Below are 24,774 nucleotides of genomic sequence, written 5' to 3'. Positions count from 1 at the left end.
CTATCAATCTATCATCTATCCATCATCTATTTATCTATCTATCATCTATCTATCTATCATCTATCAATCTATCTATCATCTATCAATCTATCTATCTATCAATCTATCAATCATCTATCAATCTATCTATCTATCATCTATCTATCTATCAAGCATCTATCAATCTATCATCTATCCATCATCTATTTATCTATCAATCATCTATTTATCTATCTACCCATCATCTATCTATTTATCTATGTATCTATGTATCTATCCTGAGTAAATGTACTTCGTTACTTTCCTCCCCCGCTGCGGTATCAGAGTTGTTTTTATTTGTTCTGGTGTTTGTGTTTGTGGAGATCAGCTGATGTTCAGGTCCCATCAAGCTTCTCTGCCTGTTTTATGACTTCAGGCTGAAATTCACACTGTTGACTTTAATTTTTGCGCAGTTGCTTTCTTCCGTCTTCCATGTCATTTCCTGTGATAAAAATGGTGGTCACAGCTCGGAGAGGCGACTGAGTCGCTGCAGAAATTAACGGGAAACTTTGCATCAGCGGGCAGCCGCGGAGCCAGCGGCCGGGGGTCGGTGCTCGGCGGCCGGGGCAGAGCGGAGCCTCACCCGGGACAGACGCGTGTGTCCCCGCTGCGTGTGAGCAGAAGGTGGGTCTGTGTCTGTCGGTAGCCACTGTGGCCAGTGAGTGAAAATGGCTTCCGAAAACTGCAGGCAGCTTGCCAGCAGCAGCCTGCAGAGGAGAAAGCGTGGCGCAGATGGAAACCTGCAGCTGCTCCTCCTCAAACCTGCAATCCCAGTTTACTGACCGCGATCCGGATCATCCGAGCAGCGCGGCGAGAACACCCGCTCCGTCTGCGCCGCTGTTTGTGTTTGTTTGTGTTTGTTTGCTTCACTGTTGCAGTTTGTTTGTTTGTTTGTGTTTGTTTGTGTTTGTTTGCTGCAGTGTTTCTGTTTGTTTGTTTGTGTTTGTTTCAGTGTTTGTTTATTTGCTTCAGTGTTTCAGTGTTTGTTTGTTTGTGTTTGTTTGTTTGTGTGTGTTTCAGTGTTTCAGTGTTTTCTAGCTGCGTGATGCAGACATGAGTTTCTGTTTGGTTTTGTTTTGTGTTTTGTTTACATACAAACAGCTTGATTATACTGACAGTAAAGATAAACAGCAGATCAATAATTGTTATTATCTGTGTGAGGAGCTTTCTGATATAAACCAACATTCCTGGAAATATACTTACATCTTATTTAATCTTATTATTCTGTCCTGTTTTAATATATTTTAATGTTTTGTTTACCACTTCTTAATGTGTACGTATATACAGTCAGTCGACAGGAAATTAATCAAATATTTTGATTATCGATTAATCGTTTTGAGTCTTTTTTTTTTTATAAAGAAAAATATTTTTGAAGAAGTCCAGATTCTCTGATTCCAGCTTCTTAAATGTGAATATTTTCTGGTTTCTTGAGTCTCTGTGACAGTAAACAGAATAAAACAAGACATGTGAGGACGTCTTCTTGGGCTTTAAAAACACTGATCCACATTATAACTTTATAATTATAATAATAATAATAATAATAATAATAATAGAACCAGACTGATTGGGGCTTTTTGAAGCCTTGAATACTTGCTTTGATATTTGGGAGTTTAAAAAACAGATTTATTTGTTTTTTTATACAAACACTCAACATAAATGCTTTTATAATCCCTGAAGTCAGTTTTTATGAACTTTGACCAACATAAACAGTGTTTATGATATTTTATTCTATGAATCAGCTGCTGGCAGATTCAGTCACTATATATATTATAATACTTTATACTTCAAATTACCTTAATCTATGACAAACTTGTGTTTTTATTTTAAGAGTGCATTATTATTATTATTATTATTATTATTATTATTATTATTATTATTATTATCATTTCTGACATTAATTACTGAATTGCATCAGTCGAATCGTTGAGAAGTCGCTTCGCTGCCTCGAGTGAAACCAGGTTTCTATGAGTTGATCCTCAGAAATGAATCCAGAGAGACCTGCTGGGTCGGACTGTGATATTTTTTAAATATGTATATATATTTTGGGGCATTTTATTAAAGGGACAGTGGAGAGATGACAGGAGTTGAAGGGAGAGAGTGATGGGTGGTGACACGCAACAGGGTCTGATGTGGTTAGATGGCGTCGTCTAAACCAGTAGGCTCCCAGTAGGCTCCCAGTAGCCGGACTGTGATATTTTTAAGAGAAAAGACTTTTTTACAGCAGATGTTGTAGCAGGAACAGAATCCGATGTGTTTAATAATATAATTGACATTAATTAGCTTTGTTCAGTGAGCCGAGCTCAGCAGAGACCTGCAGGAGGTCGTTATAGTTCCACCTGTGTCTCAGTGTTATTGATCTTTTATTGGTCGATATTGGTATGCTGCAAAGTTAACAGGTTTCATTGTGTTGTTCCTCAGAGGGCTGTGACGTGGACGACGTGCAGGTTTGCTACCAACATGGTTCCAACATGAGCGAGCAGTCGTTGGACCTCTGGTGTAAGATCTGACTTCACCTTCTTCTCTCGCATCAGTGAACAAGTTTACAGCTAACATGCTAGCTTAAAGGTGCACTATGTAAGATTTAGCCACCTGCTCCAAACAAATAGGGGGCCCCTCAAAGGGGGGTTAGAGGTCCAGCTGGAGGGGTCTGACCTCCTTGGACCATCACTGTGATGCCACGACTGGCTGGAGCTAGTTAGGGTTGCTAAGCTATGATCAGACATCTGATGTTCAGGGGAAGCAGCTAACTGCTAGTCTCTGTGGTGCAGCAGGTGTTTGCACCACCTGTAAGCCCCCAAAGTCCCCCCCCCCATACATACAGAACACCTGCAGAGAAATCAACTGAAACATTCACTTATATTCACCTAAAAACATCTGAAAGTAACAGACCAGACACCTTGTACACATCCTGTTCTATCACATATTATTCAGTCCTGAAATATGAAGTTGGCATTTTCATGAGATCAGCTCTTTGTCCTTCAGTCTGCGAGGAGTGCCAGGACTATTTCCAGAAGGAGTGTTCGTCTCACGGACCCCCGCTGTTTGTCCCTGACACACCGGCAGCCCCGGGGTCGGCCAACAGGGCGGCACTCACGGTCCCATCTGGCCTGGAGGTCTTCACCGAGGGGGACGAGGTGGATGTTCGCTGCCTGGATCCGAGCTTCCCCAGAGGGGCAGTGTTTGGTCCGTACGAGGGAGAGCTGGTGGCCAAGGACAAATCCTCCGGATTTTTCTCCTGGATAGTAAGTGACCAGTCTGAACCAGTGAAGAACCAGTCTGAACCAGCCTAGAACCAGTTTAGAATCAGTTTAAAACCAGACTGAACCAGTTTAGAACCAGTCTGAACCAGTTTAAACCAGTCTGAACCAGTTTAGAACCAGTCTGAACTGGTTTAGAACCAGTTTAAAACCAGACTGAACCAGTTTAAAGTGGTTTTGAATCAGTTTAGAACCAATATGAACCGGTTTAGAACCAGTCTGAACCGGTTTAGAACCAGTATGAACCAGTTTAGAACAAGTCTGAACGGTTTAGAACTAGTTTAAAACCAGACTGAACCAGTTTAAAGAGGTTTGAATCAGTTTAGAACCAGTCTGAACCAGTTTAGAACCAGTCTGAACCGGTTTAGAACCAGTATGAACCAGTTTTCTGTCTGTTTTCCCTCCAGATTGTTGATTTTAACAACACGTATCAATCCATCGATGGCAGCGATGAGACCAAAGCCAACTGGATGAAGTAACGTTCTTTATTTCAATAAACAACAATAATAATCTTTATTTATAAAGCACATTTCTTTACAGGTTTACTGCACAAGTGAAAACAGGAACATTAAAACAAAACACAAGTAAAAGTGTAACTAAGTATAAGTAGAAACATCAGATAACACGGATCATTAAATCACAGCGTTTGACATCGACACGTGTTTGCAGGTTTGTGCGGACCTCGTCGGAGGAGAGCGACAGGAACTTGACGGCGTTTCAACACGGTAAAAACATCTACTTCAGAGTGTGCCGGGAGCTGGCGGCCGGAGAGAAGCTGAGGGTCTGGTACAGCGACGACTACATCCAACGACTTCACTGTGTTTCTCAGGAGAGCATCGACCGTAACCTGGACGCAGGTGAGGTGGACAGGAAGTTCACTTACAGAGGCAGGAAGTGGTTTAAAATCCAGTTTGGTGAAGCTGCAGCTGGTGATGAAGCAGAAGCAACACTCTGTACTGTCCTCCACACCAACAGCATCTATGCATTTATTAGTTTGGAAAGTGAAACTGAAAATAGAAGTACAAACAGAATGCACCTGAATGAATTTAAATAAATAAAGAAGTAAAATAACATTAAACAGATGAGTTCATTTTATACAAAACTGACAAATTAAATCATTTTACTAAAGTAATAATCTAGAAAAATAAGTGTGTACAGATGATGTGAAGCAGGAACAGATGACAAGGTCACATGACAAAATATAACCTGTCACCACCATTATATGTAGGGTTGACTATTTTCATTATTGATTAATCTGTTGATTATTTTCTGGATTAATCAATTAGTCATTTGGTCCATAAAATGTCAGAAAACTGAGACAAATGTTGATCACTGTTTTCCAAAACTCAGATGTCTTATTTTGTCCTCAACCCAAAGACATTCAGCTTCTTAAATATTCATTTAAGAAGCTGAATCACAGAATTGTGACATTTTCTTCTTAAAGAATGACTGAAAGTGATTAATCGATGATCAGAAAAGATTGGCGGTACATTTTCTGTTAATCGATTAATCCGCTAATCGTTACAGCTCTAATTAAGATTCACCACATTTTTTCAGTAAGATTTTCTTGCTAAACAGATTTCTGTTGCTGATACATAAACAGTACAGATCCATCAGTGAAAACCTCCCATCGTCTCTGGTTTCGTTCGGAGGCCCAGATCTCCCTGATGGTGAACTCTGACCTGCAGCTCGTTTTCCTCGTTATCAACAAACGTTGTTCAGGTTCGGTAAACGCTGTGTGAACGTCTCACTGCCTCTCAACACATCTCCAAATTGGTGACTTTTAGTGCGGTACAACTTCTGTTTGGCCTCTTATAGCTCACACATGCTGCTAATTATCATTCAAGCTAATATGACCCACCTCCGCTGTGTTTGCAGTTATGATTTAATTAGTTCAAAGATAAATCTCTTTTAATGAGGTCTTTTTGTTATTTTAACATTTCAAGTGCACTTCTATTTCATAAAAGTCAGTATTTGAATTACTGCTGTATTTGTAGACCAGTTAATACCTCACAATGAGCTCAGTTCTCCAGCAGATGGTGCTGCTGTCATACAGAGAGATCTGTGTTATTTCAGGGGAAATCCACCTTAAAATAAATGTTTTCTAACTGGTCCCTCAGCAGAGAGACAGACTGTAGTGATGTGAAGGATGCGACTCACACATATCAAATACAAATCTCTCCTGTGAGGATGATCAGAGCTGCTTAGATCAGGTAGATATATAGACATGATATTGACATGACACCTGCAACAATCCAACCAGACTGAATATAACTGAGTTGTTCCTTCTGTGCTGAAGCTGGTGAGACTAAAGAGGTCAGTATACTCCTTCAGACACACCTGTCGGACGATCGAATAGCTTCAGAAACCTCCTCCTCCGACACCTTTAAGACGAAGGATTTGGGAGATCTGTGTCCGATCATTTCTGTAACTTTTCAGCACCAATGATCCAACATTCAGCCTCACTTTGCACAGTGATTGGGCAGCTGCGTGGAGGTGACGCTGCACTCAGAACAAAAACAGTCCTGCAAGTCCAAACAATGCAAGGGGCTGCGGTGGGGGGAGCGTGTTGTTTAAGGTGCCAGTGAGACATGAAACACAATCCAGGAAGTGGAGTTGGAGCTACAGATTAATGTGTAAAGGTTTGTCTGACACTAAAACGCTGCACAGCGGTTTGTAAAACTCACAGAGAAGATTTTACAACTTTGGAAAGTTATTATGGCAGCAATTACCTCACGATTGCAGCAATGATTGATTGAGTTGTTGTGTGAGTTCATCCTCTCGAAATGAACGTGTAAACATGTGAGACGTAGCCATCAACAGGACAGTAAAGAGCCTAGACTGGCTTTCAGCTCTGATCTTTGAGTTGCCTGTTTGACCTCACTGGTTTGATCAGTGACCACTGAAGCCATGTGCTCAGTGTGATGATGGTCACTCTGGTCATCATTTGTCTTTGAGTTGCAGCTTTATATAATAAGAAATCTGTTTTGTTCCAGATTCGGGGAAGCCAGCAGTCCTGCCCAACATTCAGAGGGACTTTAAATCTCCCTGCCTGCAGTCAGCTCTGCAGGGCAAACCCAGCCCCAGTAAACAAGCCAGCGAAGACGCAGACGGCCAGCCTCCTGCCAAGAGGAAGAAGATCGACCTCATCTTCAAAGACGTCCTGGAGGCTTCTCTGGAGGACTCCAGCAAGTCCAGGTCCCCGTCCTCCGTCCACACTGAGTGTAAAACACCACTCGGGTTGGGGTTTAACTCGTTTAACGTTCCTAACCTGAAGGTGGAGGAGAAAGAGGAGGAGAACCAGACCAGCGAGGAACCCTCTACCTCCTTCTGCCCCAACTGTGTCAAACTGAGGAGGAGGATCCTGGAGCTGGAGGAGGAGCTGTCCCGTCTCAGAGGAGAACAGGGGGACGGGGTCCGTCCATCAATGTCTGAACAGGTCCTGTCCCAACACGACCAGGCACCACCCCATCCTGAACAAGGCCCCATCGAAGACTTTCAAGGTAGGTTGAAACCAGATGATGGTAGGACTCACTGTTGAAGACTTTCTCTGACCAAGTACTGGATTTCTAACTCTTTATTAGGATTTCAGTGTCTTTAAATTGTTAGATTTTCTTTAGTGATAGAACTATTATTGGAAATATACGTGATAGACTGGTAGTGAACACCTATATTGTTGCAGCTGGATATCCACAGTGGGACTCTGATTAAGGAGTCGACACGGAAGCAGATAATAGTTTTGCTATTCTATTTTATTTTATTTAGGCACTTGGAATGAGGCACAAGGTATATATGGGTGTGGTATCTGAAAATATTAGCAGAAATAAATAACCATGTATAATTTGACAAAAACATATATGTCTAAATAATTCCTAAATGAAATACTGCACTACCCTAATATGGATCTGGCATGAAGATGATCACTACTTTCTTTCCTTTAAACACAGCAATGTCAATATACATGAAACATCAGTCACATTAAGTTAGCTGCAACCCACCTCTTCCACTTAACCACATTTTCAGCCAGTATGCTATCTTAATGAGCCATTAATGGCGGAAACATTAGCTCGATCTCTCCATTACCATGCAGCACCGTGATAATCCCACAGCCATCAGCTCCCCCTCCTGGACACACAGAGGCCAGTACATGAAGCTTCTGCAAGAATTCTGTACAATTAGTTTTCCTTGAATATTCATGTTTTTTTGTTTGTCAGACACCAAAGTATTGGACAAATTAAAATATGACTAGTTGATGGTGCTAGAGGAAAAGTGAAAGGATCACCAAAGTCATTCCATTTCATCATCTGAGGAACATAAATATTATTGCAATCCATCAAGTATTTGTCAAGACGTTTCACTCAAAGCTACAAATGTCAACTGCATGGTGGCAAGAGATCATCAAGGTCAGATCATCACCAAAGTCTTTAAGATTCATCGTCTAGGAACTTTGATTGTATGTACAAAATTTTGGAAATATTTAATTGGATAAGTGAAAATTCTGACTGGTTTGTGGTGCTACATGAAAAACGATCACTAAACTCATCAAGATTTATCATCTAGGAACATCTGTACAAATATTCATGGCAATTGATCCAACAGTTTAGATTGTGACTTCGCTAACAGCCAAAAATATTAACCTCATGGTGGAGGAAAAGTCAGAGGATCACCAAAGTCAGTAGGATTCATCTTCTGGGGAAAGAGAATGTCTGAATAAAATGTCATCATAATTCATCATCATGTCACACCAGTAGAAGGACTATTGCTCACATAGTTATTTACATTACATGATGTGAAAAAATGCCAACATTATTTGATTTTAGTTTAACAAAAACGTATTTAAGCTGGTAGCAGAGGTTGATTGCGTTTGTCTTTGCAGGGATGGAGCCCTTGACACCCACTCAGGTGGTTCTGGATGAAGATGACCAGGACGTGGACTCAGCTGATGAGTCAATTGCTGCAGATCTCGTGATTTCTCCAGAGGACTCTTCGAAACTTTCGTCAGGAGGAGGTCGACGGATTCGTCGCTTCAAGCAGGAGTGGCTGAAAAAGTTCTGGTTCCTTCGCTACTCGCCAACCCTGAATGAGATGTGGTGCCACGTCTGCCGCCAGTACACCGTCCAGTCATCTCGCACCTCAGCCTTCATTATCGGCTCCAAGCAGTTTAAGATCCACACCATCAAGCTGCACAGCCAGAGCAACCTCCATAAGAAGTGTTTGCAGCTGTATAAGCTGCGCATGCATCCAGAAAAGACCGAAGAGATGTGCAAAAACATGATGCTGCTGTTCAACGCAGCGTATCACTTGGCCCTGGAGGGACGGCCATTCTCCGACCTCCGTCCACTGGCAGAGCTTTTAAAGAAGTGTGACCTCAAAGTGGTGGACCAGTATATGAACGAAGGAGACTGTCAGATCCTCATCCACCACATTGCCCGGGCTTTAAAAGAAGACCTGGCTGAGAAGATGCGTCTGTCTCCCTTCCTAAGCGTCATAATGGATGCACAAAATGACGACCTTTTCTCAGACATGGTGGCAGTTTACGTCCAGTTCAGTACCAATGAGGGCTCCACCAACACAGAGTTCCTGTCCCTGCAGAGACTGAGCATGGCCAGTGTGGACGGATATCTCCAGGCTATGGATCGAGCCTTCGGCGTCCTTGGCCTCAGGTTTCAGGACTTGCTGGTGGTTGGTTTGGGGGCAGACGGCACTAACATCTCCTCAGGAATGAGAGCGAACCTGTACATAGCTGTGCAAAAGACTTTTCCCTGGATCCTCTGTCTTCCCATCATGATCCATCGGCCTCACCTGGAGGTGCTAGATGCCATCAGTGGTAAAGAACTCTCCTGCCTAGAGGATCTGGAAAACAACCTCAAGCAGCTCCTCAGTTTCTACCGCTACTCCCCTCGCATGATGGCCGAGCTGCGATCCACTGCTCCAACACTGTCAGAGGAGACAGAGTTCCTAGGAGACATCAGAGCCATACGATGGATTATTGGAGAACCAAATGTCCTTAACGCACTCATCAAAGATTACCTGGAGGTAGTCGCCCACCTGAAGGAGATCAGCAGCCAGACACAGAGGGCTGATGCGGCTGCCATCGCTCTTACCCTCCTCCAGTTCCTCATGGACTATCAGTCAGTAAAGCTCATCTATTTCCTTCTGGACATCATAGCTGTTCTCTCTCGATTAGCTTTCACCTTCCAGGGAGAGTACCTGCTGGTGTCACAGGTGGAAGCCAAAATAGAGGATGCCATTCAGGAGATTGGCCAGTTGGTGGACTGCCCTGGAGAGTATCTGCAGGAGTTTGAAGAAAATTTCCGTGAAAGTTTCAACGGCGTTGCTCTGAAGAATCTGCGTGTTGCTGAATCCAAATTTCAGTCTATCCGAGAAAAGATCTGCAACAGGAGCCAAGGCATTCTGTCTCAGAGACTGGACCTGCAGAGCCGCTCATTCGCCAAAGCCTGCAAGGTCCTGGACCTGTCCACCTGGCCGCACAACCGGGAGGACCTAAAGGCCTACGGGGAGGAGGAAATCCAGATGATATTCAACCATCTGGAGTCGATTCCCTCAGCGGTCCAGGAGGGCTCCCAGGCCAGGGACAGCCTTGTGGTGGAATGGAAGGACCTGAAAGCAGACTACTACAGCATGAATGGTTTTAAAGAGGTCATCAGTCACATCTGCAGGTACAAGCAGCGTTTTCCTCTGCTCAGTCGGATTGTGCAGGTTGTCAGGGTCCTGCCCAGTTCCACGGCCTGCTGTGATAAAGGACGGGGGTCTCTACAAAAAATGTGTAAGAACAATCGCTCCCGGCTGACCCTGGAGCAGATGAACGACCTGCTGACTGTCGCAGTTAACGGACCGCCCATCACAAACTTTGACGGGAAGCGAGCGCTGGACGGCTGGTTTGAGGAGAAGTCTGGCAGCAGTTACTCTCTGTCAGCTGAGGTATTGAACAGGATGTCAGCTGCTGATCAGAAGTCCGTATTGCACAGCGTTGATGTTGACACAGAGTTCTACCCGGACATCTAACAGGAGAACCCAGGAGAACAGCAGTGATAGGCTGCCCCTAAAAAAAAGGAATATCTGTCTTAGGCCTCAAACATGCTCCACACAAGTACACAAATGCACAAGCAAAATTGATTTCACCTGTTTTACGGTTTTGAAAGTGTGTCACCTGAAGATTCCTAACACTATGCAAGTGTGAGATGCGTAGTGGACGCGCTATAGCATGACACAAGAGAAAGACCACCTTTCATTTGTGTGAAAGGTCAAAACAGTCCTGCTGAGCAGTTCAAGAAGTTGGAGTTGAACTTTGTCTCCTCTTCATTCAGACAAGAATTCTCCGTCCTTCCCCTGTAAGCGATTCAAAGGTCGCACATCGCATCTTCTGTGTTTCTTTTTTTCTTTCTTCTGTGCAGTTAATACAGCAGTACACATTCCATGTTTGTTTACTACTGTGGTCATAGAAACGTTCTCATTAGCTCTAACTAGCCTATATCAAGTATGTCGACCAGAGTTGCACATCTGCACCGGCTGGGCCAGGTGCTGCCATTTTGTGTTAGTATACTTGTGTGGAGCATGTTTGGAGCTTTAATCCACTTTTCCCCCCTGTTGCTCTACTCTCAACTGTGGCATCTGCTGCCTCAGACTTTAACATGATAGGCCCAGCATATCCATTTATTTGTAGAAGTAAAATAAATCAGGGTGATTGCTACATTTGTGAGTTTTGCAGTCACAGAAGCACAGATTGTAAGTGGGCATTCAGACTGAAAAGTCCAGCAATTAAATAATGCACCAGGCTGCGGTAGTGTGGACAGTACCGGTGAAGATGAAAATACAATCAAGAAGGTCGGTTTATATAAAGTTTAAAGGCTGTCAGATTTGTAATACTGGGGCAGGATTTTATATGTTACCATGGCAACAATCATTTTGTCCTGATTGTCGAGTTTTATGCTGACAGCAGAATTATTCACGCTCAATGACCCTGCGTTCTTTTACTGGAGCAATGACACTTTACTTTAACCTCCCTATTTAGCATTTATAAACGGTATATAAACTTAATAAGTGGTTTATAAGACACTATAATGTAGTTGTAAGAAGATATAAGGACATTTTACATTTATTAATGTATTTGTAAAAAAATTCCTGTAAAGCAAAAGCTGGCGGAAAATCAGGGTAGTGTGTGTTGCTGTTGCTCGTGCAGCTAATCGGGTGACTAAAAAAATGTCTTACTTGCATTTCTGGTGAGAAAGCTCTGAAATGAAGCAGTGAGGAGGCGCCGCTCCTCTACACCATTAAGCAAACCTCTTTCTCAAAGAAATCCCAGTTCAGCTGAATATTGTGCTGAAACCTTCTTCCACTGATGAGCGTTGTCAAACAGAGGGCTTCTGACTGTCCCTGCTGGAATATAAAGCACTTATTATCTGAGTAAGTCAGTTTTACTCTGAGAACAATCAGTAAGTGTCAAACTAAATGTGCTATTAAGTGAATCTCTGCTTTAGCTTATTTGCTAACAGGATATTCAGTCATCTTGTGCCTGATAGAAACAAAGAAGCTGGAGAATAAGAATGTATAAAGGCTTCATATTTCTTTTAGAAATGCTTACAACCCTGCTTCACTGTATATATTCTATAAACTGTATATATTGTAAATGCTTTTCAGCCTGTTTTTAAGGAGAGTATTTTTCTCTTGAATCTGATGATTGTGCCATAATGATCGATGCAAGAACTGAAAGAAAAAGGTGCTATCCTGCTATGCCATAACTGTATTTTGCCATATTTGTTTAGATGTTTACTGCTACAAATATATTTTTAAGTTGTTCTGTTTCTCTGATGCATCAGCTTCTAGCAGGGTAACTACAGTCTTGGCCAAAGCTCAGGCTTCAAAATCCTTGACTCAAAACATATGTAAGCATGATGATACTCAACTGTTGCTTTTAGCATACACCTCGTATTTTATAATAGTAATAATTATTATTATTATATGCTAACATAAATGTATGATGGTGGGAATATCAGAGCTGACCTCAGCAGGCAGATGGTCACTTTTGCTTTATTTTTGTACAAAATTTTGGTAAAAAATTTGCTTTGTGCCCTTAAGCTAAAGGAATAGTTAGACATTTTGCGAGATAATATAAATTTGTTTTCTTTCCATGAGTTGGATATCAAACTCATGTCTGTGTGTTAAGAAAAGAGCTAGAGCCTGGAGCTTAGTTTAGCTTAGCTTAGCTTAGCTTAGCTTAGCTTGGCATAAAGGTTTGAAAGAGGAGAAGCAGCAGGGCTGAATCTGTCCAAAGTTTTTTTGTTTTTTTTTAAATGCATTTCTATTTGCATACAGATTAATCAAGCGAGAAACAGTGATAATTAGTTGAACTTTTGGCAGAGCCGTGCTAGCTGCTTCCAGTCTTATGCTAAGCTAAGCTAATGGCCTCCTGGCTCTAGCTCCATACTTTGCACACGGACATGAGAGTGGTATCAGTGTTCTTTTGGGAAATATGTGACTAAGCATAACTTTCCCAAAACATGGAACTACTTCATAAAGATCTCTACATGGTTAGCTTCAAGCTATCAAATCTCTTCCTTTCATATCACTGAAAGATAAAACCTGTATGCCTTTTGTTTTTATTAGCATATTGTGCATGTATGTATTGTATGCATGCAGTTTTTACTGTATAAAATGGTCATGGTTTTGAAAGCATTATGTTTGTGTGCAGGATGCTGCCCGGACTGTTTCTGGTCATATCTTCTATGTGACGTACGGTTGATGAGCTGGGTGATGACTTAAGTGTTTTTCTCCAGAATTCATAAAGAGACTGTTGGTTTGATCACATTTCAGTTCTATTGCTACGGTTTCAATCCAAAAACATTTGACTTATTTTGTACTCTGCCTTATACATGTTTAATGGCTAGTCGCCTTTATACTGATGTTTGGCTGATTGTAATGTGACTCCACAGCTGGATGGAGTTTTAAGGCTTTAAGTTGTTAATGTTTGCTGTTTGCTGAACTGTGAGATTTTCACTGCTGGAGTTTGATTTGAGTTTCTTTCAGAGCCCGGGAGGGGCCACGGAGAAAAAAATAATTCATTTGTTACATTACATTACATTTCATTTAGCAGACGCTTTTATCCAAAGCGACGTACATATGAGACTGAGACAACACAAGCAAGGATCTAGTCAGGAGACAACAACACAAGTAAGTGCCATGAAGCTTAAGTTTGGGCCCGATAGAGAGTAGATGCCAACAGGCAGTGCAACAAGGCAAGTCAACGTTAGTTTTGTCATTTGTGTTCTTGATTTAACAGAATTCAGCCTCACGCCATCCTCTAGTCCTGCGTACATCCACACTGTGGATCTCTTGGATTTCATAAGGTTTTATTTTGAACTTGGACTCAGATGTGTGGATTTACTTTAAGCACAACATTATGTTATCTCTGAGATCCTTTAAACGTGTTCTACTGGATAACTTTTTTCCATAAACTTTCATGTTCCTGCAGACGTCGTCCAGCTTCAGGGTTCTGGACATGCATATTTTATATCATATACAGCATATACATGTATATGATGTATTATATTGTCTTAGTACATCCATGGTTGTGGAGTGCTTTCTGGCTGCCTTGGATCCAGCTTGGATCAGTAACTGATGTTACAGGGAAACGTCGTCAAACAGGCAAAGTAGTGAAATCGGGAGCACAAATTAGTTTTGGGGGGTTTTTTTTCTCCGTGGCCCCTTCCCTCTGTAGATTCTGGTTACACATGAACCAAAAGAAATGTGTGGTTACTTGATTTCTCTGTTCACTGTTTGTTTCTGTTTAATATGCTTTAAAAAATACATTTTAAAAGACAATTTAGCTGCAGTCATTTTGTCAGCCATCTTAAAGATGTTAGATCTTAAAGGGCTTCGTCTCAGTTCATTGATGAGCATATCATCATCATATCATCTCTTTTCAAAGATATTCACTTGACACTGAAATTATGATGCAGTTTACAGTGATAGATCTGATTATTAGCATGTTCCTGCATTGTTGAGTCCAACATGACACAAAACACAAGAAACTTCCAAACAGGAATACATTCATTCACATAGGATAGGAAATAAGTAAAACTACAAAACAAACATGTTTATAAAAAAAATGCTTATAGTAGTCTTTGTAACCAGAAATATCCAGTATGCTAACCTAGCTAATATTATTTGGTCATTTAGGCTAACGTTATTGGCGTAGCATGCTATAATTTGGGGTTATGTTGTGTTATGTTTATAAAATGTAATTTAAAATATCTCAGTAACATGCAGAACATATTTAAAATGGCTTCTTTTACACTCTTCAGCCTAAATTAGCCTCTATTAGCAAGTTAACGTTAGTTTTGTCAGTTAGATTGCTAAGTTAGCGACGCAGCAGCTACACCTGGCAGTTACTGGGTCTAAATGTTTAGTAACAACCAACCTCTGCGTAAGAACTAGTTTGTGATGCAACAATTTAATTTAGAAATGCGTAAATGTCCACTTAGTAAAGACTTAGGCTATAATTAACACTACATCTAAACTGGCTAGCATAGCATAGCATATGCTATGCTATGCTAGCTACATTTAACTCTAAACAAGCTAAGCTAAACTAGAAAATAAAGAGAACAACACTCGCATGAAGCCATCCACCATTGTTGTTATTGTCGTGTTTCTTCTTCCTCTTCCAATGAAACATTGATCTGCCACCATCTGTTCTGTCAGCGATCGGTTCAGCGTTTCCACAAAACTCAAAACGCAGGAACAAAATGGAAAGACGTGTTTCCAATTTAGTCTGCTCAGGGCCCAGACAGACAGAGCACTGCATTTTTTGTTGAAGCCAACAATTAAAAAAAAAAAAAAGCAGCTTGATGCACCTTTTTTTATTGTTGCTAGGCAACTACCAAATAATGATAATAAGAATAAAAATAATAATAAAGTTAATTGATATAGCACTTACCAAAGCCAGAGATTACAAAGTGGTTCACAAGGACAAAAATGACAAAGCAAAAAAAACCAAACATGCAAATTCCTCAAAATTAAGGAAATAAGGAAAGAAAATACAGAAGCAAAACAACAGAAATACAAAAACAATAAGAAATGTAAAAATATATTTAAAAACAGACTATTTAAACACTAATTTAGAGACTAATTTTGCAAGTCTGAGTTCATCGGGCAGGTTGTTCCAAAGTCGAGGTTCCTTCAGTCTGACACCAGGTCTTTGTTTCACAAAGTGGGATTAGTGAAAACTCTTGTTATGCCTGAGATGAGGGAAACTAAGAGCTAATCTAAAGATGTCATATTATACCTCTTACTAGTGAACACAGTGAACACAGTTCCCTGAGGCCTTAATAAAATGTATCTGATATGTTTTGGTCAAATACCACAAGGATCAAAGTTCAGAACGGCCGGTTTGAGTGTAAATAAACTTAGATTTTGCTGTTATTTAATTGCAATAAACAGATCAAAAGGATGCCGAAGTAACTACATCATGATGTTGATTTGTAAAAAGTCTGGATTCATCCTTCGTCAGGTCAAAATACTGATAAAATGTTTGTTTTCTGAACGGAGCTCATCCGTCGTCGTCACCACCTCCAGAAGCCCCGCCTCTCAATCCATCCGATTGGACAAAAATGCAAATGACGCTGCTGAAGTTGAGTCGAAGTTTTTTCAACATAGCAGCGATGCAAAAAGCTTCACTCTCATTGAAAACAATGAAAGGCTGCTGAACGGCGCTCTGTCCGATCAGGGTCTTAGTGCGGACGAGGTCTCAGCTGCCTGAGGAGGAAGAGTCGGTGCGACCGGCTCCAGGAGAGCGACGGCTGAGTTGTTGAGTTGGGTGATAGATGATTATTGATTTGTTTTGTAACATTATATGATCTTCTTCATTCTCTTTTTACCTATAAAATGAAATAAAATCTAAGCTGCCTACATAAAGAGAGGAGCGAGCTGCGGACTGTCTGCACGGCACGTTAGATGGAAGGTTTCAAGAAGCCTTAAAGACACGTGTGCAGGATTTAAAACTCGCAAAACACATGGAAGGTCCTCTCTAGAGCCAGTGTTTGGTTTGTGCCTTCTGGGCTACTGTAGAAACATGGCGGCTGTAAAGCTCTCTAATCAACACATATCTGGTTTATTTAATCTGATTAAACACAGAAATGTGTCAGACTCGGGGAGGCAGGAGTGGACCCAAACGCAGAGGCCGGAATGCTGATATGATGAAAAACTCCTTTAATTGTGGATGATCATAGACAGGCAGAGCTGAACAGAACTGGCAGAAGAAACAAAACGATCCAACAAGGACTGAACAGAAAACCAGAACTTAAAGAAACTGAACTAACAAGGAGATGAGGTGCAGGTGGGGAGATGGGTGGAGAACTCAAGAGAGGGGAATGAACATACAGGGAGCTGATTGGCTGAGGACACACAGGGAGCGGGGCAGGGCTGACGAGGCTAACACAGGGCAGGTGTGGAGGAGTACATGAACACACAAGGGAAACAGAACAAAAACCCAGAAAACAAACTCAATGCCATCTACACTAACCCATCCAAAACCAACCACAAACACAAACCCAACAAACCAATGATGCAGTCCTCCAAAACCCACCACCCAACCCATACAAGAAAACCCTTATGAACCGAGAGACTTAACAGACGTGCAAAACCAGGAGACCCCAAAGAACACAACACAAGACCAAAAAAACACCCAAAGTCCAGGCAAGATGTGACAGAAATGTAAAAATGTGGTTTTAGTGGAGTTACAGCTTCCTGAAGACCAAAACCTGTTCTAGAGCAGGTGGATGAATCACAACCTGTCGTTTTTGTATTTCAGTTTTTGTACGAATGAAACAAATAAAATACAGCGTGTTAATTAGTGAGCTTTAGAGACGTTCACAAAGTCTCAGGGTTTGATGTCAGTGTTGAAGAGTTGAACTACTCCGTTCATACAGTATCATACAGTCTGTAGAGGAACCCAGTGGGAGGTGAAGGGAGTCAGGAAGTGAACCCCCCGGCTCCATCAGAGGTCAGAGGTGACAGTCTGAGCTGTTAGCTTTATGCATCAAAAGAAAAAACAGTTTGTCTCTTGTTATTCTGCCAAGAAGGATGTGACGGTCTCCAAGAGACCGAGTGTGAGAAGATTTTCATCCGAGAACAAACAAACTCCTGCCAAGTTTATCAGACACTTGGACTGAATCCATAGAAAAGGACGGAAATGTGTCCAGTTGAGCAGAAGGGTCAACTTGCAAAAAAACAAAGGAGGTCAGGAAGAGATGTGACACCCCCCATTACGCTCCGAATAGTTTCACGAAAAAGGAGCCAAAACTGCTTTTCAGATTCACTTTTACACAGCTGAGTGTGAGCTGTTTCAGCAGTGATCTGTCGGAGCGAACGGCTGATGGTGAAACTGTGACCTCTTTGTTTAACGGAGCTGAATGAAATGATCTTTGTCTGCAGGCGCCTGCTAACGTGTTGCTAACCGGTCTGCAGCTGCCTGGAGACTGACATCACCTGCTGCACTGACTCTTCGTTCACACTCACACGCGTGTATTCACGTAACAGATGTATTAACACAACAGGTTTATATTTCACCAATAATCCATTTTAGGCAATACAACAAGATGATTTTCTATCAGTTCATTTGTGAAACCTTTAACCTTTTATTAAGTCTCTAAACATCCTGATGGTTTATTACACAGAGCTCATCCAGAGTCACTGCAGAAACATTCAATGTGATGTTTTACCTTTTTGTCTTCTAGCTTCACCCAAAAGAAGATTTAGTAAAAAAGTTATCAGGTGTTATAAATAGTAAACAATTGAATAATGGTCAAAAACACAAAACAAAACAAAAGCATAAAAGCTGAGAGATACAGAAGCAGGGTTGAGTAATTGAAAGGAAGGATGTGTGATGATATCGTTCAAAGGAAGAGCTGACGAAGTTCCTATTTTGTAGACGTTTATTAGACGATGGCCATCGGGTCCATTCCATGTACAAAGATGGTCTGGGCACCGTACCCCTGTCGGTGCATAGTTTATATGGGGTTACACATCTGTATCTTATCACATGAATAACATAGGTTTTCCATGGGCACTAGGTCAGTTGGGAACCATCCATCATGTAATTGACAGCTACCTCACAACATATTATGTGTCACAACAACCCACATCTGGAACAGTTCCAAACTTGACCATGGATCCATTGTTTGTATTTCTAAGGTCCCCCCGAAGGGCCATACCATATTACCTAAGGTGACATGCAGACTCTGAAATGTTTATGTCACATGTCCAACACCCAAAATCAGTAAAGTACATAGGGTCAGATAAAATCATACTAACAGTAATTATTTATATACCAAAACTCTTAACTAAGGTAAAAACATCCTAAAGCCCTAAAAGGCGTATTAATAGAGAACGAGGGGACAAAGTAAACCATGGTGTCAGTATCTGTCTTTATTTATCAGATTCATTCTCTGCTGTGAACTGTGCAAAAGTGAAGTAGTTTAAAATGGAAAACTAATGTTTGGACAAAAGGCCTCCATCAGCTTCAGACAGCAGCTGGATGCAGGAACAACAGTGTCTTCTCTGTGTGCAGCAGCTGACCGTCGTCCCGTCTGTCACACCCTGGAACTGATAGATGACAACACAAACACATCCAGACCAAACCAAACCCTTTCACTAACACACTCTGAAAACACTCTGCAAACCACAAGTCTATTTAAACTTATATTCAACATGTTTGAGATCTATAGAATGACACCAGAAGTAGCAGTGATGAAAACAGTGAAATTAGTTTAGAAGGTCTTAAAAAGCCGTTTCTGTTCAACAAGTAAACACAGCAGCTATCTACTGTAATGGGAAATTGCTGATCACTCAATAAACACACAAAGAGAGCATTGTCAGGTTATGAAATAATGTGATCAAATAATACAATCAGAAGTATAAAGCATCATAGTTCTGGAGACAAAGATACCACCTAGCTATCTTTACTTTGTCTGAAAGGTTAACCAGTCCCTTAAATACTACTCGTACAGAATTTAAGACATCTGTTTACTAACCTTACAGGTCAGCAACCCTCAGATAGAAACATAAGTCAAAAGTTCAGCTAACCTAGGAACAGACTTTCTTCACCACCATATATGACAGTACATAAGCACCAAGTAGCATCACAAAATAACATTACTACTATATTAAATTAAGGACAAACCACACTATCCTCTAAAGCTGATCAGTTTTACACATAAACATCTACATAACTACAGTTTATCTTATCACTGGCTCAGGTAAAGGTATAACAGAATAAACTAACTGTTAGACACACAACTGCCTCATCTTCCACAGCAAAGAACTAAGTTTAGAATAGACACAGCACACACAAACTAACACTAAACTGAACTTAAACACTGTCTGAAACATGTATGATATATTGAGGAAATACATCAAATGATAACCTGTTATTCGGTTTTCTTTTACACTACTCATAATGTGATGATTTTAGCAAAAACTTAAATGAATTAATCATTTTCAATCAATTAATCCATCCATCAGTTTCCTGGTTGGATCAATTAGATTATGTCATCAGGAATTATTGATATATTCATGTAAAGCACTAAAAAATGTGATACAATGATAAATAATGAAGCCGTATCGTCCCGGCTGGTTTCCATCATCCTTTCAAACTTCAGTCAACGTTTTTTATGCAAATTTAAAATTAGCATAAAAACAAGTGGATAGAAAAGCAGCGACTGTTCCAGAGACGCTTCTTTTATTCCTCATATATTTCTATAATAATGTCTGATGTGTCAGTGTGTAACGTGTTGGTGAGACTCTGCAGCTCCTCTCGGCTTTACGGAGCTTTATAGTGAGTTTCAGCTCATTGTTTATCTGTCCGGCTGTAACTTTACTGTTCTGGTTCACTCTCAGCGTCTCATAGCGTCGTTTTCAGAGTAAAAGCTGTAAAAAGCTGCTGAACACTACCTGCTAACAGTTAGCTGTAGACTAGCTGGTGAACATAGTGGAGCATTTAGCAGCTCAAGAGCCAGATATTTCCCTCAGGAGCTGGTAGAGAGTAAAAACAGAGCTAAAAGAGAAACACGACTCCACATGAATGATCATGTTGCTCCGTAACTGCTGGATGTGGAAATAAGCAACTGTTTGCTAACATGTTAGCCACGAGTACTTTATAAGCTGATAATATGACAGAAGTAGTTTTTACAGACTATTCTGCTGAAAACAAGTTCAGGCAGCTTTAACCAGATTGAAACTATGAAGGACCAAGACTAGAACCCTGAGGAACCCCACAAGTTATTATTGACATTATCAATGGGAGGATCATGTTGCTGCGTAACTGCTGGATGTGGAAATAAACAACTGTTTGCTGACATGTTCAACATATCAGGAGGTCGAGCAGGTCGTCCACTAATCGGAACCTGTTGAAGTGTCCTCGGGCAAAATACTGAACCTCAAACTGCTGTGAATGTGTGAACAAGCACCTTGCACGGCAGCCTGCTGTCAGTGTGTGTGTGTGAATGTGACCTGTAGTGTAAAAGTGCTTTGAGTAGTGCAGCCCAGTTACCAGTTTACCATCAACTTCAAGCTGATGAAAACTAAACATCAGTTCATGCAGGTTGAACCGTCTGACGATACAAACGTCGGAGTAAAGTCACTAATCTGTCAGTTGATAGAAGATTAAAACTGTTATCTAGAATTGTAAATGTCCAGCTCAGTGGTCACTGTGGCAGAATATAATGAAAGTCTGTTTTCTCAACCTTCAGCAGAGCACAGAAACTTCAATTTGACACCAAAACAAGTAAAAGTTGTAGTTGTGAGTTTTTAACCCGAGACCGCCGTCTCCTCTGTGGGAGAGACTGGCGTTGGTTTGGCATTTCCAGGCGCCTCGGAGGCATGCACTGACGCAAGAGGGCTGATGGCAATCACCATGATCTTAACCTTTACATTTGCTTCAGTTGTTCTTGTGTTCAGTTGTTCTATACAGTTACACACACGATGGAAAAACACATCACTATAATGTGAGTATAAGGCCCGTCGCTGTTGACCTTTAAATAGATAGAAAGCAGCACACATAAACAGTATAGTGCAGCTATAATACAGCCCTCAGAGAGTCCGGGTGATTGTTGGAGAAGACGAGGAGGAGGAGGAGGAGGAGGAGGAGGAGGAGGATGAGTTTGGCCAGACAGCGAGTCTCTGTGACCAGCTGGACAAAGACTCGCTGTCAGTCGACTGCCGTCTGACTCGCGTCCCCAGCGACCGGACACAAACGGAGAGCCGGACGCCGCGCTGCTCTGACCCGACCTGACGACCCTCCTGCCTGCCTGCCTGCCGTCACCTTCATCACTCTTCATCCTCCCAGGAGACGACATGACGCGCTGCCGACGGCTGTTCCTGCTGGTTTGCTTTGGGATGCTTCATTTGGGTGAGTGGACCAGGATTAATTTATACTCAGTAGAGTTATTAAACGAGCAGACGGGTGTCAGTAAAACTACCTTCATCTCAAATCCCCTCGTTTAAATAGCTTTTCCTAATGAGCAGAACAGGTGAGTGAGTGTCTTTAATTGTCAAATTAAGGATCATATAATGGTATCTGTTTACAGATGATACTAAATATTACTTAATTAAATCACATTTTGAGCATTTAATTGAAGGTTTATAGGATGAGTTTTGTACACTAGAGAGATCAATAAATAGATAATTTACACACTACAGTGACTGTATAGTGAATATAGAGTGATTTCAGACTGATGATGTATTCATATTATTGTGAAAATAAGCTTTTGTGAGCGCTTCATCATTAATGTGTGCGTCTGCAGTGCAACGAAAGTTCAAATGTGTTGACCTTTGACCCCAGCGGCGCTGACCTCACTGCTGACCGCTGCTGACGTCATATCGAGATAAAAAAGATATTGATTAGAGATGCAGCCGGTAGGTTTTAGTGCAGCAACACAGAGCAGAATATTACTGCGACCAACAACATGCGAGACCGTCGTCGTTCTGCTGTGATGTACGTCTACCTGCAGCCATGCTAGCAGCGTTAAGCTAAATGCTAAATTGATGATGCTAAGCAGGTGTAATGTATACCATTTTCACCATCTTAGTTTAGCACGTTAGCACGCTAACATACGCTAATTAGCACTAAACACAATGAGTGTCTGAAGGACGTTTCACAGGAATCCATCTGATAATTGTTGAGATATTTCAGTCTGACGACGGAGTTCAGCTGAAACCAGCTGACTCTGACAGAACTGTGACGTCTACGTTCATCATGTGATGCCTTTAATTCAGCCATGTTTCAGTATTTGATACTTAAAACTGTTCATTTGTTTGAGAGTACAGTATGAAATAATGCAGCAATAAGAGGCTTTATTATTGTCACATGACCTGTAGATTATTCAGGTGAACATCTGTCTTCATACGTGACTTCCTGTTCATTAATAAAGAAGAGTTTGAATCGGTTTGTCTGACAGTAGAAGGATAAACATGAGACGTCATGACTCATAATCACAGTAAACTAATGAGAGTAACTTCAAACACAATCACTAATGAGACAGTAACTTTACCACCAGAGAAACAAAGCAAACTGACACATCATCATCTTCTTCTTCTTCTTCTTCTTCTCCTTCTTCTTCTTCTTCTTCTTCTTCTTCTTCAGGCTCTGGACTTCGCTGCTACAAGTGTTCAGATTACACCGGACGCTGTGAGAACGTCCAGGAGTGCACGTACGAGGACTCGTGTATTTCTCTGAGTGAAAGAGGTCAGTTATCACTCAGCTGTGTGTTTATACGTTTATCCAGAGATCACTTTAACTAATATAATAATAACTACGATAGATAATTAACATAAATTAATTCTATATTATGAAATAACTATGAAATAAAAAAATGTTTATTCTTACTGTCTCTCAGTCATTCCATACCTTTAAATTTTACCAGCCGCCACTGGTCACTATGTGTGTTTCTCATCTTATTATATCATCTAAAGTTAATCAGATGATGTTTTCTTTGTAAAGAGTCCTGGTGAACACTGAACACTCATAGTTCACTAAAGAACCACAGAAAGGCTTTGTGCAGTTATAGTACACGCAGTATGTATTTACATAGTTTTCCTATGAAAAGAAGCACAGAACTGATATGTAACTGTCATTTGCTCAATCAAAACTCGACCAGGTAGGAAACAGTCGATAACGAGCGCCGGTGGCCTGAAAGATTAAAACACATAATATAACCTGTACTTTAATCAAGATGTGAAAATAATGGCTGTTAACTGCTGTGAATGAGATAAAGTTAATATTGTCCCCTACAGGCAGATATAACATTATAAACCTGCAGTCCAGCCAAAGTTGGTATTTACAGTAAAACTATATCAGGTGTAATCAATACAGACACATGTTGTCATTTCATTTGAACATAGATCATAGTGAGAAAACATCTATGTCAATCATATCTATGCCAGTAGGAAACCTAACCCTAACCCGATGATAGCAACCAGTTACTCATTCAAAGTATTTATGGTGAATAATAAATTATATGCCATATATATATATATATATATATATATATATTGATTCCTTATTTTTTCTTCTGAAAGCACAACGTCTGTCTCATATTCATAATGAGAACATACTTAATATAAAACAGTTTTATTGCTGTTACTTGATGTACTTTAACTTCCTGAAGATAAATATTGATTGCAGTTTACCTGTAGTGTTTTGCAGTAATAGTTGGTGCATATGTGTGTCTGCAGGTGGTAAAACCATCCGTCAATGTATCCGGTACACCGACTGCGATAACTCTCGCCTCACTCAGATGTTTCCCGCCATCTCCGGCTTCACGTATCGCTGCTGCAGCAGCAACCTGTGCAACTCCAGCAACGCCGTCTCCACGGCGACGCCCGTCCTGGCTCTGATGGGGTCGCTGCTGAGCGTCTGGTGGTGTTGGATCTGATCTCATGTTTCAGGATCATTACTGATGTTTTTGTTAAGTTAACATGAATTAAACTGAGTGTCGTCGCTGTTCGTTGTAGCTTCTCAGGTCACGTTAAATAAACAACGACACTTTTTTTACCTTGTTTGCTAATTATGAATTTCATACTGTACAAGTTTAACAATAAATATAAGAAAAAATTAAAAATGTTTTTGTTGTGTCTTTGTATCAGTTTTGTCTCCCTCATTGATTTTTGATTGGTTTATACTTTTGATTGATCGCTCCCAGCCCCAACATCACACTGACTCATGAAACATGCTCACAAAGTAAAGTTAAAGGTATAATCATTTAGATTCTCATAAAATTTAAGTTTATGCAACTTTCCAAAACAATGAGACGACCTCGCTCAGTCAGGTGTGAAAATATCCGGAGTTTGAACTTCTCTCTTAGCTCTGCGCTCATCGAGGCCACAAAGACTCAGAGTTTATGGAGAGAGATGAAGGAAAAACTCCTCACAGTGTGAGTTTGTTTGTCTGGTGTGTAAACAGAAACATCAGCTGCTCTTCTGTTGTATT

General features: G+C 41.0%; 2 protein-coding genes across 2 annotated transcripts; both read left to right on the top strand.

Moving 5' to 3' along the window:
• Positions 1-387: 387 nt before the first annotated feature.
• Positions 388-14,114, top strand: prdm11 (PR domain containing 11). Its single transcript, XM_044355581.1, has 7 exons — positions 388-642; positions 2,437-2,514; positions 3,001-3,260; positions 3,683-3,750; positions 3,945-4,132; positions 6,272-6,778; positions 8,152-14,114. The coding sequence occupies exons 2-7, from the start codon at positions 2,487-2,489 to the stop codon at positions 10,299-10,301; spliced, it is 3,201 nt and encodes a 1,066-aa protein (XP_044211516.1). The 5' UTR covers positions 388-642; positions 2,437-2,486; the 3' UTR covers positions 10,302-14,114.
• Positions 14,115-21,458: 7,344 nt separating this feature from the next.
• Positions 21,459-24,400, top strand: LOC122985198 (CD59 molecule (CD59 blood group)). The gene is made up of 3 exons (XM_044355676.1): positions 21,459-21,696; positions 22,930-23,031; positions 24,021-24,400. Exons 1-3 carry the CDS (start codon positions 21,642-21,644, stop codon positions 24,218-24,220), a joined length of 357 nt encoding a protein of 118 aa, XP_044211611.1. The 5' UTR covers positions 21,459-21,641; the 3' UTR covers positions 24,221-24,400.
• The last annotated feature ends 374 nt before the right edge of the window (positions 24,401-24,774 follow it).

This window comes from Thunnus albacares, chromosome 7 (genome assembly GCF_914725855.1).
Source record: "Thunnus albacares chromosome 7, fThuAlb1.1, whole genome shotgun sequence".
NCBI lineage: Eukaryota > Metazoa > Chordata > Actinopteri > Scombriformes > Scombridae > Thunnus > Thunnus albacares.
This window is presented reverse-complemented; position numbering and strand designations above follow the sequence as displayed.